Source organism: Equus asinus, chromosome 25 (genome assembly GCF_041296235.1).
Source record: "Equus asinus isolate D_3611 breed Donkey chromosome 25, EquAss-T2T_v2, whole genome shotgun sequence".
NCBI classification, from domain to species: domain Eukaryota; kingdom Metazoa; phylum Chordata; class Mammalia; order Perissodactyla; family Equidae; genus Equus; species Equus asinus.
Window position 1 is genome coordinate 43,461,774 of NC_091814.1, and position 18,672 is coordinate 43,480,445.

The 18,672-nt window shown below is 36.9% G+C and overlaps 1 protein-coding gene across 2 annotated transcripts in view; it reads right to left on the reverse strand.

The window, feature by feature from the left end:
* Nucleotides 1–18,672, reverse strand: part of AXDND1 (axonemal dynein light chain domain containing 1) — a 79,467-nt gene that overhangs the window by 37,507 nt on the left and 23,288 nt on the right. For both annotated transcript variants that reach the window (XM_070497598.1, XM_070497599.1), the window contains exons 9-16: nt 18,373–18,494; nt 15,566–15,706; nt 14,488–14,592; nt 8,574–8,694; nt 5,895–5,996; nt 4,564–4,724; nt 3,233–3,308; nt 1,081–1,315 (exon numbers count right to left, since the gene is read on the reverse strand). In XM_070497598.1, the coding sequence (XP_070353699.1) occupies nt 1,081–1,315; nt 3,233–3,308; nt 4,564–4,724; nt 5,895–5,996; nt 8,574–8,694; nt 14,488–14,592; nt 15,566–15,706; nt 18,373–18,494 (1,063 nt within the window). The remainder of the gene's footprint in view (nt 1–1,080; nt 1,316–3,232; nt 3,309–4,563; nt 4,725–5,894; nt 5,997–8,573; nt 8,695–14,487; nt 14,593–15,565; nt 15,707–18,372; nt 18,495–18,672) is intronic.

Genomic DNA, 18,672 nt, shown 5'->3' on the forward strand with positions numbered 1-18,672 from the left:
ATTTGGGGAGAAAAAGCAAAAAAAGGAAAAGAAAAAAGAAGAAGATTGGCAACAGTTGTTAGCTCAGGTGCCAATCTTTAAAAAAATAAAAATAAAATAAAATAAAACATGGACAAGGGTCTGAATAGACATTTCTCCAAAAGATTAAATACAAATGCCTAATAAGGCTTAAAAAGATGCTCAACATCATTAGTGATCAGGAAAACACAAATAAATCAAAACCACAATGAGATACTATTTCACACCCACAAGTATAGCTAGAATTAAAAAGTCAGATAACAAGGATTGGCAAAAATGTGGAGAAATCAGAACCCTCATACACTGCTGGTGGGTATATAAAATGATGCAGCCTCTTTGAAAACAGTGTGGCAGTCCTCAAGAAATTAAATACAGAGCTACCACATGATCAGCAATTCTAATTCTGGGTATATACCTAAGAGAAATGAAAATTTATGTCCACACAGAAATGTGTAAGCAAATGTTTATATCAGCATTATTCACAATAGCCAAAAAGTGGAAACAACCCAAACGTCCATCAACAGATAAAATGATAAACAAAATGTGATATATACATACAATGGAATATTATCTGCCATAAAAATGAAGCAAGTACTGATACGTGCTGAAACATAGATGAACCTTTTAAACATTATGCTAAGTGAAAGGTCAGTCACAAAAGATCAGATACTATATGATTCTATTCATATGAAAGTCCAGAATAGAGAAATCTATAGAGAAAAGAGTAGGCTTAAGACTGGGGTGGGGACAGGGGGGATAGAAGAGTGACAGCTAAAAGGTACAAGGTTTCTTTTGATGAAAATATTCTAAAACTGACTGTGGTGATGGTTGCACACATCTGTGAATATAATAAAAATGATCGAATTGTACACTTTAAGTAGGTGAAATATATTGCACTTGAATTATATCTCAATAAATTGATGCTCAATGCTTTATTTTTCTTGATTTTTAAAACTATATGCATGTGTTATTTTGATTTTAAATATTAATTGTATTAAAAATAATAATTACTGTTGAAATTCTTTATGTCAAGCAATCTACTCATTAGTGTTTTTTTCTTACCGTTATCCCCATTTATTCTTATTTTAAATTCTTTGTAGAGTCTTCCTATGCTTTTCGCAATTTCCTCCATGTACTGTCGCTCTGGTGGCATCTCCCCCTCCATACTTTTATGGCGACCAAATATCCCAAGCCCAATATCCATCCAGTTTTCCTGTAAGTGTTTAATAATCTTGAGAGAATCGTATTTTGACACTAGATGATCCCCAGTAAACTTGTCTTTATCTTCATGCAGCATCTAGAGGGTGAAGGGGGGTAAGGAGATCAGCACATTATTCACTACTGACTTCATCAAAGTCTACCCAGATCTTTATCCCCCAGGGACTCCCGATCATTGTAGAGTTGTATATCCTATTAGTATTTGTTAAGACCATTTCTTCTTGAAATATGTGACATACATTTTTAAAATTAAAGTGAATTTAAGCTAATTTTGATACTCTATAAGATAACCCACGGTTTACCAGGATGAAAATCATTATATTAAATTGTATGTGGGTAAAAAATTAGGGAGAGGCAATTAAGTCCCAGAGAGCTGAGCAAGTTTAATTACTACTTGCTTTGGTAGGGATATAATATATCTGTTTACATCATCCCCACTAGACGGGGAAAGTTCCTAGAATGCATAGGTTGTGTTTTATTAACGTTTTACTTGTCTGTCTAACCCCAAGCCCAAGTCCTATACATATCAATAAACATTTGTGGAAAAAATAAGGTGCAGTTATACATAAAACTTGCCGTTATTTGTGACTCAGATAATGGAAACCAATCGCGCACTCTTCAGCAAGAGTAATCAATACAGGGAAGTGATGCAGCAGAGCAGCTAAGAGTAAGGATTTTGGAGATGGAGAGACCTGGACTCAAATTCCGACTCAGTCACTTACCATTTATTGATAACTTAGGCAAGTTACTTAACATTTCTGAGCTTCAATTTCCGCATCTGTAAGATGAGGATTATAAAACCTGCATCAAGTGGCTGCCACGAGGACTAAGTTAGATAATGTACACACAGCACCTTCAGCCTGATGGAGTAAGTGCTTAATGAATAAGAGTTATTATTATTCCTACTAAATACAGAAGCATGACTTTTTTTTCAGTTTTATCTATGCAGTGTCAGAATTGCCAGATAAACAGTAAAAAGTCACTAAACTAGCCATATTGTATATAGAACAACAAACACCTTCAATCTTGAGAATATTCTGCTCGAGTCATTCCGAAAGCAAAGCAGCGGCTTCCTGGGATCTGGATGAGATTTCATCAGGTCATGAATTTGATACTCACTTTGGAGGTATTTCAATATCTTATATATTTTCCTTTGTATAACGTGATAGCAATTTGATTAATGAAACCTATTTTCAAAGCTCTAACCCTTTAAAAAGATGTTATTAATAAACAAACAAAATGTGGTAAATACATAGAATGGAATGTTATTCAGCCTTAAAAAGGAAGGAAATTCTGACACACGCTATACCATGGGTGAAACTTGAGGACGTTATGCTGAAGGAAATAAGTAACAGAAGGACAAATTCTATACCATTCCATTTACATGAGGTGCCTAGAGCAGCCAAATTCATAGAGACAGAAAGCAGAACGGTGGTCGCCAGGGGCCGGGGCAGGGACTGGGAAGTTATTATTTAACGGGGACAGAGTTTCTGTTCAACAAGATGAAAAAGCTCTGGACATGGATAGTGATGACGCCTGCAACGCAATGTGACTGTACTTAATGCCACTGAACTGCACACTTAAAAAGGGTTAAAATGATCAATTTTATCTTGTATATATTATACCATAATTTTTTTAAAAGTTGTTATTAATTTTAAAAGTCCGATTGGTCCTAAGACAAAAGCCAGGTACAGGAGAGGCACAAAGGATCCTGATATCTGATAAGGAGATGAGAGAATCAGAACTACCCTCACTGCCACCCAAGTGTCTTTTCCCAATTGTTTTCTGGCAGCCTAACTTTATTTGACCCAAAATCTAAAATAGAACTGAAAATAAAATATTTAAACATATTTTTAAAGCCCTTGCCGTTTTCCTTGTCTTTCATATGCTTAGCACGGCATTTTTAAAGGATGAGAGGTGACTCAGTTATAGATGAGGAGTGGCAAGTTGACAAATCAGCATTTTGATTGCCAAGCTGTTTATTAGAAAGTCTCACCTTTTGCCACTGCTTGAAGTCTGGAATGACTGATCCGTGTATACTTCCTTTAGGAGGGGATAAAATGTCTGTTGCACTGAAAGAAGGAAAAAGAGCAAGAGCTGGGTCTCAGAACAAGGTATAACCAAAGAAAATCATGAATCCATACACTATGTAAAATTAATATTATGTTTCTCTTTAATGATTCGCAAGAATGCCTTCCAGGTTCAGCCCCTCTCCTCATAGGCATTCATTTTTAAATTTACAAATATAAATATAAATTCAGACTCTAATCAGACCTGAGTAACCAAGCTACTGGGTCAGAGGCTATGACAGTATTACAAAAGGTGGTCTCTGGTCTTCAGCCTCCAAAACTAGATCATCATAAGAATAATTCCTGTTGAATACTGTTGCCAAAACAATATATAAATAGAAAGGAAGCCTAATGAATAATTAAGTCTCAATATTTAGGTCAGGAGCCCCAATTTCTGGTAAGAGAGAGTTTCCTTTGTTATGTCTGAAGTTCAGAAGGAGAAAGCTCTTGATAAAGAAGGGCCTGTAGAGAAAGGGAGAAGAGAACCTCTACCACCTGTGCTCCCTCCCAGCTAAGAGGCAACAAACAGTAGAAACGGGCGATGGCAGCAGCAACCAGCTCGGATGTGTACCAGCTTCAGCCTTCAGAACTTCCAAATCTACTAATTGGGAAAACTCTTAGAAACTACGAAAAACTGAAACCGTTGTTCTCAATCTGAAACGGAAATGATACCTAAATGTGTTTCTGCACCAGACAGAGCATCTTAAAGTTTTTAAAAACCTTAGAAATTATTGTGTCCAGCCTGCATTCAAAGTACAGATTCCCACTAAGCTTGCCTTTCATTCAGTCACCCAGCCTCGACTTAACTATTTTATAGGCAGCCTCTTCCATTGTCAGATTTCTCTAATTGTTACAAAGTATGATATCCAATCCAAATCAGTCTCCTTATAACTGCCACCCAGCGATTCCACTTCTCTGCACATGTACCATGCTACAGAATTTGCAAATGGATCCAGATATTCAAGTTTGCCAACAGTAATGACATAAGTTGACGATTTTAAAAAGAGACAAAAGAAAAGAAAAACAGCTGGAGTTAAATAGAGGCAGCAGCAGCTGGGTAGAGGGAGCAGGACAGACTAAGAGATAATTAGCACTAGAAACCACAAGACCATTCAAGGTCTTAGCAGGATTGGTCTTGTGGTGCCCTTGTAAGGGCTGCTGGTTATCTCACCAAAATCAATGTTAATGAAGAAGAATCAGACCAAGTTATCAGGCATGACACAGTATAATCAGAAAAACAAGATTCCCAGAGACCCACTTATTTCTGAAGAATTGCTGCCATTTGACAAGGCCATCCTTAACAAATTGCAGTGTCTCCCTTGTAGAGTCTTCATTTTGTTCCAATTCCTGTTTAAATTTATTCACTGAGTTTCTCCATTTCTGTGTCAACTTATGCAACAGTGCAAGGTCTGCAGTGTCCTAGATAAAATAGATGGAATCAAACCATTTATTCATTTAATCATGTAACAAATACTTATTAGCATATACCAGACCATTCTTAATATTGTAATACTAGAGACATCCACAGAAAATGGATCAAAAAATCGAAAAGATTTATTCCTCTTTCAAAATATCATCAGTGACCCTACTACATGGTCCCTCTGGTGGTGGATTTTTCCATGGTACATAAAGTAGTAGGAACAAGATTTTTCCTTTGCAGCTTGAGCCTAACTTCCCCATAGGACTTTCATGTGAGGGAATGCAGTACACTGGAAAAAAACAGGAGTTTCAAAGCCAGAAAGAACCAAATGTGAATCGTAGCCATTTACAGGCTGTGAAACCTTGGGGGATGTTATTTAACCTGAGATTAATTTTTCTTATCCATGAAATAAATACCCTAATATATATCCCACAGGATTGTTATAAGAATTAAATGAAAAGATTAGTGTAAATGGTTTGACTCTAGAAACACACTAAATGCCACTTCCCTCCTTTTCAATCTAGTGTGCTCACTGAATTTTCCCATAAAATTGCATAGAATGCACCAATAATGCAACTATTTCAATGAACACAGCTACTTACATTTTTTTAGTTTAAGCACTAATAAACAGAAGGATAACTATAAATAACATTCGCAGTATTATTAACTTAGATAAATTGCTTAAACTGGTTTAATTAGGATAGAAGACAAACACAAAAAAGTAAGGCTTTGTGTGTGTGTGTGTGTGTGTGTGTGTGTGTGAGGAAGATTGGTCCTGGGCTAACATCTGTTGCCAATCTTCCTCTTTTTGCTTGAGAAAGATTGTTGCTGCGCTAACATCTGTGCCAGTCTTCCTCTATTGTGAATATAGGATGCTGCCACAGCATGGCCTGATGAATGGTGTGTAGGTCCTCACCCAGGATCCGAACCTGCAAACCCTGGGCCACCAAAGTGTAGCGCGCAAACTTGACCACTACGCCACTGCACTGGTCCCAAGAAGTGAGAGCCTTTATTCACATTTCCCTAGATTTTTCATTCTGCCCACAATAAAGCACAAATGTAAAACTATATTTAAAATTTAATCTATAAATTTAGCAAAGGCTTCCTATAGTCTTAACCCTCAAAAACTGGAGTCTCTTTTCCCATAACTTAAATGAACTGAGCTTTACCTTGGTTGACAGCAGTATGATGAAATGCTTAGCATATTTATTCCAGCCTTTTTCATTGAGGTAAAGTCTTTTAGCCAATATGACTCTATTTCTTTCAATTACCTATTTTAAAAAATTACTAAAATTAGGAATCTAAAACATTATCAAACCACTGTAATTTATTAAACCCAAACCAATTTCACATATCAATTTTTCATTCAATCATTAACTCAATCACAATTTCTTATTTAAATCATGAACTAACCTGAATTGTAAATTCGTGTTTCTAAAACTACTGAATTAGAACCACAGTGAAGTGTAGTACACAGCAGAGGGTCTCAAACAATTCGATCTCAAACCCCTTTACACTTTTAAAAATTATTGTGGACTCCAAAGAGCTTTTGTTTATATGCATTGTATCTATTGATATTTACTGTATTGGAAATTAAAACTGAAATTATTTAAAATATGTTTTTGTTAGTTCACTTAAACATAACATTAATAAACCCAGGATATGTTAACATAAATAGTATTATTATGAAAAAATAACTATATTTTCCAAAACAAAAAATAATTAGTAAAAAGAGCACCATTGTTTGACATTTTTTACAAATCTTTTTAATGTTTGCCTTAATAGAACAGAGCTGGAGTCTCATATTTGCTTCTGCCTTCAATCTGTTGCAATATCCCATTATCATGTAACTTCAAGAAAAATCCACTGTGCACTCATGTGAGAATGAGAGTGAAAAGGGCAAACAACATCTTAGTATTACGATGGAAGTAGTTTCGATCTCATGCAAGGATCTCATGGACACCCAGGGGGTCTTTGGACCATACTTTGAGAACCACTGATGTATTGAATCAACTACATAGTCATTCAATGCATGTGTTCTAGACACTGTACATATAGCCGTGAACAAAAGAAACAAAGTCCTTATTTTCAGGGAGTTGACATTCTAGCTGTCATTTCTTGTGGGAAGGGACATTAGGGATGGCCTAACACAGAGCCCCATCGATTCAAGGTTTGCTTGTTCAGAAACCTCTACCAGGCATCAGTTCTCTCCTGTTTACTTCTCGAGCGAGGGAACTCACTTGTCCTCTTTTTTTCTTCTACTGAGCATACCTAACTCCCAGATTTGCTTCTTACATATTTACTGTTGTGATTGTTGCCTTTGGACAAGTCAATGTCCCTTTTAAAATCTGCACCAGGATGGAATATTGGATCCTAGATGAGGTCTCACCATTCCAGAGGAAAATGGTACAAAAATTTGAATCTGCTGAGGGTCATAATTTGCTGATAATACTATAAGTCCCAGGTGTGAGAATAGGCAACCAAATAGCAAACATTTCAGAAAAATAGAATACTGTGGGATTTTGCTAGTTCTCTAAAGCATTACTATGATGGTCCACAGGCTGCCATATTTCAATTCATTTGTCATCTTGGATACCAACCTAATAGAACCAAAGAGAGCTATCCAGTGATCCTAATACAGTTAGATTAGTTGAAAAAATAAGAACCACTTTTGTGAGTTTATTATTAGTATAATTCAAAGTAACAAATTTTAACATGTTCACAAACAACAGAGAAAGAGCCCTTGCTCATACTTCACAGGTTCTGTTGGAAAGAATAGCCTTTAACTGGGCAATAGCCAGGTCCCCAACATAAAAGAATCAAAGGAAAATATGTAACTTGCCCTTTTCAAGGCCCATAATGGCTACATTATTCATCAATTAAATATACATCTTCATTTTTAAAATTTTTGTCTAGGTTATTGAAAATAGCCAAGATATGGCAGCAACCAAAGTGTCCATCAACAGATAAATGGAGGGCCGGCGCCATGCTGCAGCAGTTAAGTTCGCACATTCCACTTCAGTGGCCTGGGGGTCGCCGGTTGGGATCCCAGGTGTGGACATGGCACCACTTGGCATGCCATGCTGTGGTAGGGGTCCCACATATGAAGTAGAGGAAGATGGGCATGGATGTTAGCTCAGGGCCAGTCTTCCTCAGCAAAAAGAGGAGGATTGGCAGCAGTTAGCTCAGGGCTAATCTTCCTCAAAAAAAAAATAGATAAATAGATAAAGAACATGTGGTACACATATACAATGAAATATTACTCAGCCATAAAAAAGAATAAAATCTTGCCATTTGCAACAATATGGATAGACCTAGAGGGTATTATGCTAAGTGAAATAAATCAGACAGAGAATGACACTGTATGATTTCACTTACATGTGGAATCTAAAAACCAAAACTAACAAACAAATACCATAAAACAGAAACAGACTCATAGATGCAGAGAACAAACCAGTGGCTGCCAGAGGGGCGGGGGGTAAGCAGATGGGCAAAATAGGTGAAGGGGATCAAGAAGTAAAGATTTCCAGTTATAAAATAAATAAGTCACAGAGACATAATGTACAGCATCGGGAATATAGTTAATAATACGGTAATAACGTTGTATGGTAACAGATGGTAACCAGACTTATATCTGGTTATACATATCTGGCATATAACATATATATATATTATATCTGGCAGTGATATCTTCATAACATATAAAAATATCAAATCACTATGTTGTACACCTGAAACTAATATAATATTGTGTGCCAATTATACTTCAATAAAAAGAAAGAAAGAAAATTGTAAAACGAAACTTGAGCCAAAAAAGAAGTCTGAGATATGATTCCAGATGAACCAACCTTTAGGGCCAAATCATATGTGGCTGAGCTCCAGATATCTCTTTCTGCCATTAGCTGTTTAATATCGCTCTCCATCCTTCCTCTTTGTAATGTATATAAGTCGTGGTATTCTTCTACAATTCTAGAAGAAAAATTAAGAAACAGCTATATAGAGACATATTGTTTTTTAAGAAGTTTTGTTCTAAAACAGGCAATTTTTTCCTTTAAAACTCACCATAAAGTAATTACGATAAAATTGCTGGATAGATCAGCAACACTAATATACAGCAAAGTGGAAGTAAAAATATTCACATTTCATTTATAAATCTCACAAAAGTCTTAAAGTAAAAAGTTCAATATATTGTTCCCTGCTCTAAACACTTTTCATCATACTCTTTATTCACTAGAATTTTTACAAAATGGTATTCCAATGGTATAACAATACTATATCTAGTGAAAAATTCAGAATGCAAGTGGCAGTAATATAGTAGTTTTATTGTTAAGCTTTTTTCCCATAGAATTAGGATTCTCTATTAAAGGCACAAAGCCCAATAATTGTGAGCCACTATATTTTTAGATTATATATAATAAGATTTAAAGAAATTCTCTACCAACCAACCAAAAGCTTGAGTATAATTAAGTACCTTTTTATTATCTAGTTTTTCTTCATGTTTACCAGAACATGCCTTTTCCTTCTAACTTACGCTGAAGCTTCTCTTAGAATTAAAAGTCCTTCTAAGATTAAACACATACACGGAATTTCTAAAGTGACTGGCAGCATCTCACAAACCTTTTGGAACACTTTCTCCTACAGAATATTAACTTTGCTTTAAGAATTAAAGGCCAGTGATGTAAAATTCTCCTAATTTTGGTGAGAGCCAGGAACCACCAGCACTGGCTCCTGAAGCCTCCTTCTGTTTGGAGGCTCCCACTTGTTCAAAGCAACTGAGACAAAATTAATCACCCTACGTGTTACGTGTCACACAGGTAAATACACATATAAAAATTCAACAAGCTATACCCTTAAGATATGTGCATTTTACCATCTGAAAATTAGACCTCGATTTTAAAAAGAGAATTAATGACCCTGCTTTGTAATAGCAAAAGAAAAAAATTCAGAAACAACCTCAATGTGCAACAACCAGGGATTGGCCAAATAAAATACATGATGAAGCTCTATGATGAAAACACACTCAAGTGAATTCAAGATCATGTTCTCAATACTTTGGTACATGGGAAAATTTTTTGTGTTATAACATAAAACGAGAAAACCCAAATGATAAAATTATATCTTCAGTTTGATCTCATTTTCATAAAAAATACATAGAAAAAAGAAAAATATACCAAAATATTAATAGTAGTTAACTCTAAGAGACAGAATAATGGATGCTCCTTATTTCCTTACTTACGTTTCTGTATTTTCTAAATTTTCAATAAAATAATCAGTATTATTTAATAATAATAATCAGAATAAAGTATTACTAAAAATTTCTCATCACACACAAAAATGAACCATCCCCTTTCAGAACCATCAATTTTTAAAGAAAGTAAGATTTCTTTCTCTCCTTCCTTCCCCTTCTCTCTGGATTTAGAAGATATTTTGTTCTTATAGTGGACATTAGCACAAAAGAAGTCCTAGTTTATTTTTTTAATTCATTGAACAAATATCTGTTTAGTGCCTACCATATGCCAGGTAGTGTTCAAAACTAAATAAACCAAAAAAACTTTTCCTTATAAAGTTTATTCAGAAGAGATAATAAACAAATAAAAAAGTTAAACAATATATTAAGTAGTGATAGTGCTATGGATAAAAATAAATCTAGGGAAAGGGATCAAGAGTATGAAGTATATTGCCATTTTAAACAGGGGGATCAGGAAGGACCTTGCTCGGAAGATTTGAGCCAAGGTCTGAAGGAAGGAGGGAAGAAGCTCCACAGCTCTCTGGGGAAGAGGATTCCAGGCCCTGAAGTGGGAGCCTGGCTGGTGCGTTCAAGGAAGGCACAAAGGTGAGCATGTCTACAATAAAGTAGGAGAACTCAGAGAAATTCTGGTAGGCTTAGTCTTATAAACCATTTTTTTAAAGCATGGCCTTTTACCATAAGAGAGAGAGGTATTGAAGAATTTTGAGCAGAGAAATGATATTATTTGAGTCAAGTTTTAATAGATCACATTGGCTGGTGTGGGGAGAATAGACAGACTATAGCAGTGTAAAGGCAGAAGCAAAAAGGCCATTCTGAGGTTATTGCAATACCCAGGCAAGAGATGAAGAGGGCAGTAGTGAAAGTCGTGAAGATTCTGCATATGTAATGAAACAAGAGTTGATAGAATTTGCTAATGGAGAGATGTGAGATGTGAGAGAAAGAAAGGGATCAAGGACGATGCCAAGATTTTGGCTGGAGAAACTGGAAGGATGGAGTTGCCATTAACTGAAATGGGAAAAGAGTGTTGAAGGAGTAGGTTTAGGAGTAAAAACAGGAATTCAGTTTGGGAACCTTAGGCATCTAAGCAGAAATGTTAAGCCTGTTGAATATACAAGTCTGGAATTCAAGGAGAAGATTGAACCTGGAGATATAAATTTGTGTGTTGAGTATAGAGATGACGGTATTTAAAGCCTAGAAACTGAATGGATTCACTTAGGAAGTGAATATAGATAGAGGAAAGATCCAAAGAGTGAGCACTCCAATATTCATAAATTGGTGAGATGAAAAGGAACCTGCAAGGGATACAAGTAAGAAGGAGCCAAAAGTAAAGTAGAAGGAAAACTAGGAGTATAATATGCTGAAAGTAAGGGTAACTGGTCAATTATGACAAATGCAGCTGGTAAATCAAGTTAAATGAGAATTGATAAGTGACCTTTGGATGTAGCAACATGAAAGTCACTGGTGCATGCAATGACAGGTGCCTTTTGGTGGAGTGGTGGAGGCGAAAGCCTGACTGGAGTGGGTTCAAGCGATAATGGGAGGACAGGAAATGGAGATAATGAGTATGAAGAAGTAAACCTTTTGAAGAAGTTTACCGTAAGGGGAGCAGAGAAACGGAGCCATAGCTAGCAGGGGATATGTGGTCCTAACAGACGTGGGAGCCTTTTTAGGGTTTTTTTTGGGTTGTTGTTTTTAAGATGGGAGTACTTATAGTATATTTGCATACTGATAGGACTAATCAGGTGGAGAGGGAAACATTAATGATACAGGAGAAAGGCGGAATATTTGCTGAAAATATCTTGACTAGGTAAGAGGAGATGTAATAGCATACACATGGAGAGACTGGCCTGAAAAAGGAGACAGTTCATCTCCAGTAAGAGAAGGAAGAGAGAAGGTGTGTGCACAGATGCAGGTGGGTGGGGAGACGCAGGGGTGAGAGACTGAGTTCTCTCCTGTTTGCTTCTACCTTTAAAAAGCAAGGTCACCAGCTCCGAAAGAAGGTGAAGAGCTATGTTAGAGGCATGAGGATAGAAGACAAAGTACAGAACAGCTATCTACTAAGACAAGAAGGTGAATCAACTACAGAAAACAGGAGTACTTCAGTGGGCAGAAAACGATCAAGCTACCTCTCTCATTCCAGTAAGGAATAAAATAGAATAAAAGTAAATATATTTTGAATTTAGATCTTATATACATTGTGTTTTTCTTGACATTTAAAAAATATAGTTATTCTTCAACAAATTAAAAAAAAAAATCAGAGGACTATGCTGGATTCAAAGCGACATAAAACAAGATGCAATATGTGGTCCTAGATTGGACACTAGTCTGGACAACCCAATGTGAAGTACATATTAGGAATAACAGAAAATCTGAATATGACCCAGGCAATTTATGAAGTGAAAATTTACTGAAATAGGTAGACATTGTTGACTAAAAAAAAAAGAACCAGGCTGTGTAATTATATATACAATACAATTTCGGTTTAAAAAATGCATGTGTGCACATGTACAAAGAAAAAAGGTCCACAAGAATACACATACACCGAGGTATTCACAGCAGTAATCTATGGGTGGTGAGACGGTGATATTATTTATTCATTTTTGCTTGTTTGTATTTTCTAATTTTCTTATAAGGCACATGTACTGCTTCTATGATAATATAATAATATTATTTCTAATTAATTAAATAAAAAAATTTAAATGCACTCAGATGTATCTTTTGATATGTACCCAAGAGCTTCTAGTAATCAGAAGTCTAACAGAAAATGAAATAGAAAAGAAGTCAGTAAAGCACGGCTTGCGGGTCAGATCCAGCCCTCACTTGTTTTTTGTATAGTACACCAGCTGAGAATTTTACATTTTTAATTTTTCACATCTATAATTTTACTTTTTATATTTTTTAATGGTTAAAAAAAAAGAATTTTTTTATTGTCAATAATTTAGATTTTTTGGTAGGAGAAAATCCAAGGGGAAAAGTATCTTTGTTCAAATTCAGGGGGGCCCTTCTAGTACCAGACACATTAGTATACCACTGACAACAGAGGGATTGCTTACTGTTTTCTCTGACTCCTTTAAGAACTGCTCTTGGAATTTTCTTTTGGCTTTAAAGTGGGGTCACTTGGATCTAGGCATTCTTTGAAGCAAAAACACTGAGAAACCAATGTTTTGTGCTAAGGGCAGAACTATTACAGAAGAGCAAAAGTCTTGAATGTTTCTTTTTTTAAATTTTGAAGGCACAGATAGTTTACATCAATTCAGATTTTATACTACGTGAACATAAATTCATAAAGCCACCTTGTTACACTTGTAACTAATCAAGTCTAGTGACTGGTTAGATTTTATACTTCTTTCAAAAACGTAATGCCCTCACATATTTCCTATCCAGATGCATACTAGCGGAGAACATGGGGAAAAATTCTCCAGATGCAAGGACAATCCAAACGTTTACCAACATCTGGAACAGAGTGCTCTCTATAAACTCAGTTCTAGAGTATGAAATTAATATGAAAGTCCAACTAGTTAAGGGCTACTCAAAGTGTCATTTGATTATAACCAGCTTTTGACACATGAAAATGTTATAAATTCACATTTCAGTGTCAATAAATAAAGTTTTAATGGAACACAGCCTGTTGTCCTTGGCTGCTTTTGCACTACAATGGCACACATTACAAAGGCAGAGCTGACTGAGTAGTTGCATCAGAAACCATATGTCACCATGTGGCCCTTTAAAGAAAAAGTTTGCAGGCCTGACCGGTGGCTCAGTGGTTAAGTTTGCGCGCTGGCTTGGTGGCCTGGGCTTTGCGGGTTTGGATCCCGGCATAGATCTAAGCGCCGCTTATCAAGCTCTGCTGTGGCAGGCGTCCCACATATAAAATAGAGGAAGACGGGCACAGATGTGAGCTCAGGGCCAATCTTCCTCAGCAAAAAGAGGAGGATTGGCAATGGATGCTAGCTTGGGGCTAATCTTCCTCATCAAAAAAGAAAAGAAAAAGTTTGCTACCCTTGAAATAGAATAAAAACATTAAGACTGTAGTAGATTCACTCAAATCTAAAAAAGAACTAGACTCATGTTACTAAATAGGAAAATGCCAACAAAAACTAAATATCTTTTCACACCCACCATACGGATAAAAGATACGGGCTAAAGGGCACTCTCATGTACAGACGAGAGGATATACAATACAGCTGCTTTGTGGAGCATTTGGCAATATCTAGCAAGGCAAGGCCATGCATATCCTATGAGCCTGTAATTCCACTTCTAGGTATACTGCCTGGAAAACTCCCATACAGCAAAACATTTACAAGACGTGTATTACAACAGTGCCAGAGGAGTTCACATACGTAATGAGCTTTACGTACCTTAACTGCATTCATTAATATGTAACGAAAATTACATAGTTTAACTCCTCCGGGCACTGTTGCAATAAAAAAACCTTCAAATGCTGCTATAAAATTTTGTTTCTTAACACAAGATGTGAAGCATGTATGACATAATGCTAACGTTTGGTAACTCACTTGGCATTCTTTTCAGCATCTAAAAGAGCTTGCGCCAGATCCTTGTGGGCCTTCTCTGCCTCCTTTGTTAATTTCATATCGTGTGCCTGGACCAGACACAGCTCCCTGAAATAGAGCAAAGAGATTTTATATTCATAGTTGAAGAACTCCAAAAAGTTTCTACCCAGGAAATCAGATTTTATACTCAGGAATCTTCTCAGTTATCATGTGTACATCTCTTCCTAGCTTGTCTAACTCATAAAACAAATGAAGATATCTAGTGTACATTTGGATGGAATCTTGCCAGGTCTGGCAATGGAATCAGTCTGGCTAGAAAAGGTAGAAAGAAGATGTGCGGGATCCTCTAGAATGGAGTAAAGGCGGATGTTGACAGGCAAGGCCTCCAGGCTGCTCCGTTGGACCCTCTGTCATGCCTATCCTATCCTTGTCATTCTTGTCACTAAATATCTTGCCACAAGGTTAGATGATCTCTAACCTTGATTGCTATACAATGCTTATTCTCTTTGGGATTTGAACCTTAACACCCTAATCATGGCATTGTTCTATAAACCTGATTAAGATAAACATCTCTGGAGTCGGCCCGGTGGTGCAGCGGTTAAGTTCGCACGTTCCGCTTCTCAGCGGTCCGGGGTTTGCTGGTTCGGATCCCAGGTGCGGACATGGCACCACTTGGCACGCCATGCTGTGGTAGGCGTCCCACATATAAAGTAGAGGAAGATGGGCACGGATGTGAGCTCAGGACCAGTCTTCCTCAGCAAAAAGAGGAGGACTGGCAGTAGTTAGCTCAGGGCTAGTCTTCCTCAAAAAAAAAAGATAAACATCTCTACCTTGGAAGGAAGAAAAGGAGTCTTTTCCCTGTACATACACAGAGCCCTGGTTCTGCGTTAACCTGTGCAATCCATGTCTCTATATCTATATTGACATCTGCATCCAGTCCTTTTTGATCTCTTGCTAAACATGAAAAGAGAACAAAAGAGTCCTCACCATTAGCCATGCTACTTTCCCTGAATATTTTTTACTCTCTTTAGAGACACGGCTTTGCCTTTTGTTTTGTGCTAAAGGTAATCACAGTTTTTACCTGGTCAGTTCCTCAATAACATTCTTAAAATTGTACAATTCTTCTAAAATGCGCTGGTCCATCATTCGCTGAGTTACCAAGTCTTTGTAGAAGTCAATCATCTGCCGGGCAATTTGGTCAAGCATTTGTACATACCGCTCTCTGCATGAGGAAGAAGGAAAACAAGACACCATGCGGAAGAAAAGGAGCCAGAAAATACGTGAGAGAGAAAGTAATGCTAGGAAAGAAACAGTGAACAGACATTCACAAAAGATATGTGGGAAGAACAAGGTAGAAAAAGAAAGGGATCTATTCCTGCCATGCTCATACAAGTGAACGAATTGTGGAGAATTTCAGCCAGAGTCATTTGGTATATAATGTCTGAGATGTAAAACCAAATAAGGACTTCTTTTATTTCTTCTTCTAAATTATAAACTCTATAATGATAGGAACCATGTCACAGAGTGCCTTGAGTATAGTGAGATTTTTATAAATAGTTGAATTCATGAATAAAATCACTTTTCTCAGGGCTGGCCCCATGGCCAAGTGGTTAAGTTCACGCACTCCACTTCCGCGGTCAGGGTTTTGCTGGTTCGGATCTTGGGCGCGGACATGGCACTACTCATCAGGCCATGCTGAGGCGGCATCCCACATAGCACAACTAGAAGGACCCACAACTAAAATGTACACCTATGTACTGGGGGGCTTTGGGGAGAAGAAAAAATAAATAAAAGAAGATTGGCAACAAATGTTAGCTCAGGTGCCAACCTTCAAAAAAAAAAGAAAAATTACTTTTCTCGAATTGACCGAAATGTAAAAAGATACCAACTGTTTAAAAATAAAGAGCTAAAATACAAAGAAGTCATTTCTTTTGCTTCTGAATAAATCCAAACAAAATATTTGGAAATGATCACAGATGATAAATTACAAATACCATGACTGAGTGGTCTTCATTTATATTGAAAGTCATCTAGATATTACACCCTAAGCCTGAGACCCCAGAATTATAACGTCTTTGGAATGATCCTTTAGTTTAATCTCTCATCCACTGAGAGAAAGGATTATCCAGCCCTTGCTTAAACACTTAAGTGGCAGGGAGTTTATTACTAAGTATGCAGCTCACACACACGGAAGTATCAACTTTACAAACATCTTCTTTAGGACTTCCCCTATTGGCGATATAGGGACGGTAGCTCCTACCACAACAAAATGCTGGCCACTATATTACTTTGGACCTACTGAGTCCACCATTCCACAAACACATCATGAATGTTTGCGGCAATCATCCTGAAACCTCATTGCTTATTCTCACCTGCTTTGTATTCTTAACTCCAACTTTACCCTATTCTAAATCCTTGGCTTTGAAGCTCTACTCTGATCCTATCTCTGGCACTTTGGAGTTAGTATTTTTGTCTCCCTAGTGTCTGACTCAACTTTTTTTGTGTGTGTGAGGAAGATTGGCCCAGAGTTAACATCTGTTGCCAATTTTCCTCTTTCTGTTTGAGGAAGATTCACCCTGAGCTAACTTCTATGCCAATCTTCCTCTCTGTTGTATATGGGACACCACCACAGCATGGCTTGGTGAGCAATGTGTAGGTCCATGCCCGGGATCCAAACCTGCGAACCCCGGGCTGCTGAAGCAGAGTACATGAATTTAACCACTATGCCACTGGGCTGGCCCCAGACTCAACTTTTCTTAAAGAATTTTGGCTTTGATTTGCCTGCCTGTCTCTTTCTGTTTAGATTTCCTGGGATAGGACCCCACCCTATTTTGGGCCCTAGAAGCTACCTCCTGAAATCAGCTGGAAGAGTCCCACTCATCCCTACCCTTCATAAGAGGAAGATTTGGATACACTGTCAGTCATCTGGTTCCTTTGCCCCGCTTCCTCATCTATCCCTCTTGGCTTTGTTCTTAGATTGACAATGCAGACTTTAGCCTATCCTCATTCTGATTTGATATTCTCCAGCTCTTGATGGTATTCCAACAACTTACTCCTTAGTACTCCTTAGTATCTAATCTTGACTAGTCTCTTATTAATAGCTTTGCTTCTAGTTTGTCAACACCATCAGAGAGGGGGACTCGGCTGCCATAAATCAGACAGTGGGAAAATAGGGCAAATTTCTATTATTAATTCCCTTTCAGGAGAAACAGACATTCAGTGAGATCTAATAATTTGCCTATGGCCCCATGGCAAGTAAACTGCAGATATGTAATTTGAACCCAATTTTATAACTCTACTATTCCTTTCAGCTTTTTGGAAAGTGCCATGGTCATAAGAAGAATTACAGTAATAACAGTATTTATCATCATCATCTATAATCATGATATATAGTGAGCACCTACTGCTGTGCTCTCATTTAAACACCACAAGCCTGTGAAGCATCTTAGTGCTTGACACAGAGTGGACTCTCAATAAACATTATTGACGAATGAAAAAATAGACAAATGAAAATTTTCGCAGTAGTTATTATCTTCATTTACGTATGAGAAAACTAAGGCTCAGACTTTTACCAAGGTCACACATCTAGATGACGATTTGAAACCAGATTGGTCTGTCTCCAGAATCTACGCTCTTTCTACTATGTCACATAGCACTTCACTCCCAATCATAAAAAGAATACGGTATCAAACATCCAACAGAAATCACCTTAAGGAAGTTCGCCACTATTATATGTTTACTATAGAAAATATAATAGTAATACTCTTAGGCTCCTTACTATCAACAGAATAGAGAAGTGTACTTTGTGATCTTCTCGAAAGAAGACACAAACCTAATTCTTACATAAAATCCACTGGGAAACTGGGATACTCCAATAGCAGCTCGAACCTGATTTTAGACAGCAGTTCTCCTCTATCTGCACAGTCCACAGTGACTTGTCGAATAAGTTCGTGAAATACTGTATTGTAAATGGTCTGTTCCTTCTTCAATAAATGTAGTAGTTTGTGCATCTGGCAAATGATAAATAAGATAATCAGTATTTATTACAGTTTTGTCAGTAAAAACCATTTTAGGTGGCAAGCACTCTAAATGTGAATAAGTTTTAGAAACACTTGATTAATTTATTTCACTTACATTTTCCTTTATAACTAGATATATATACAAAAATAATACATTATTTTTAAAAGC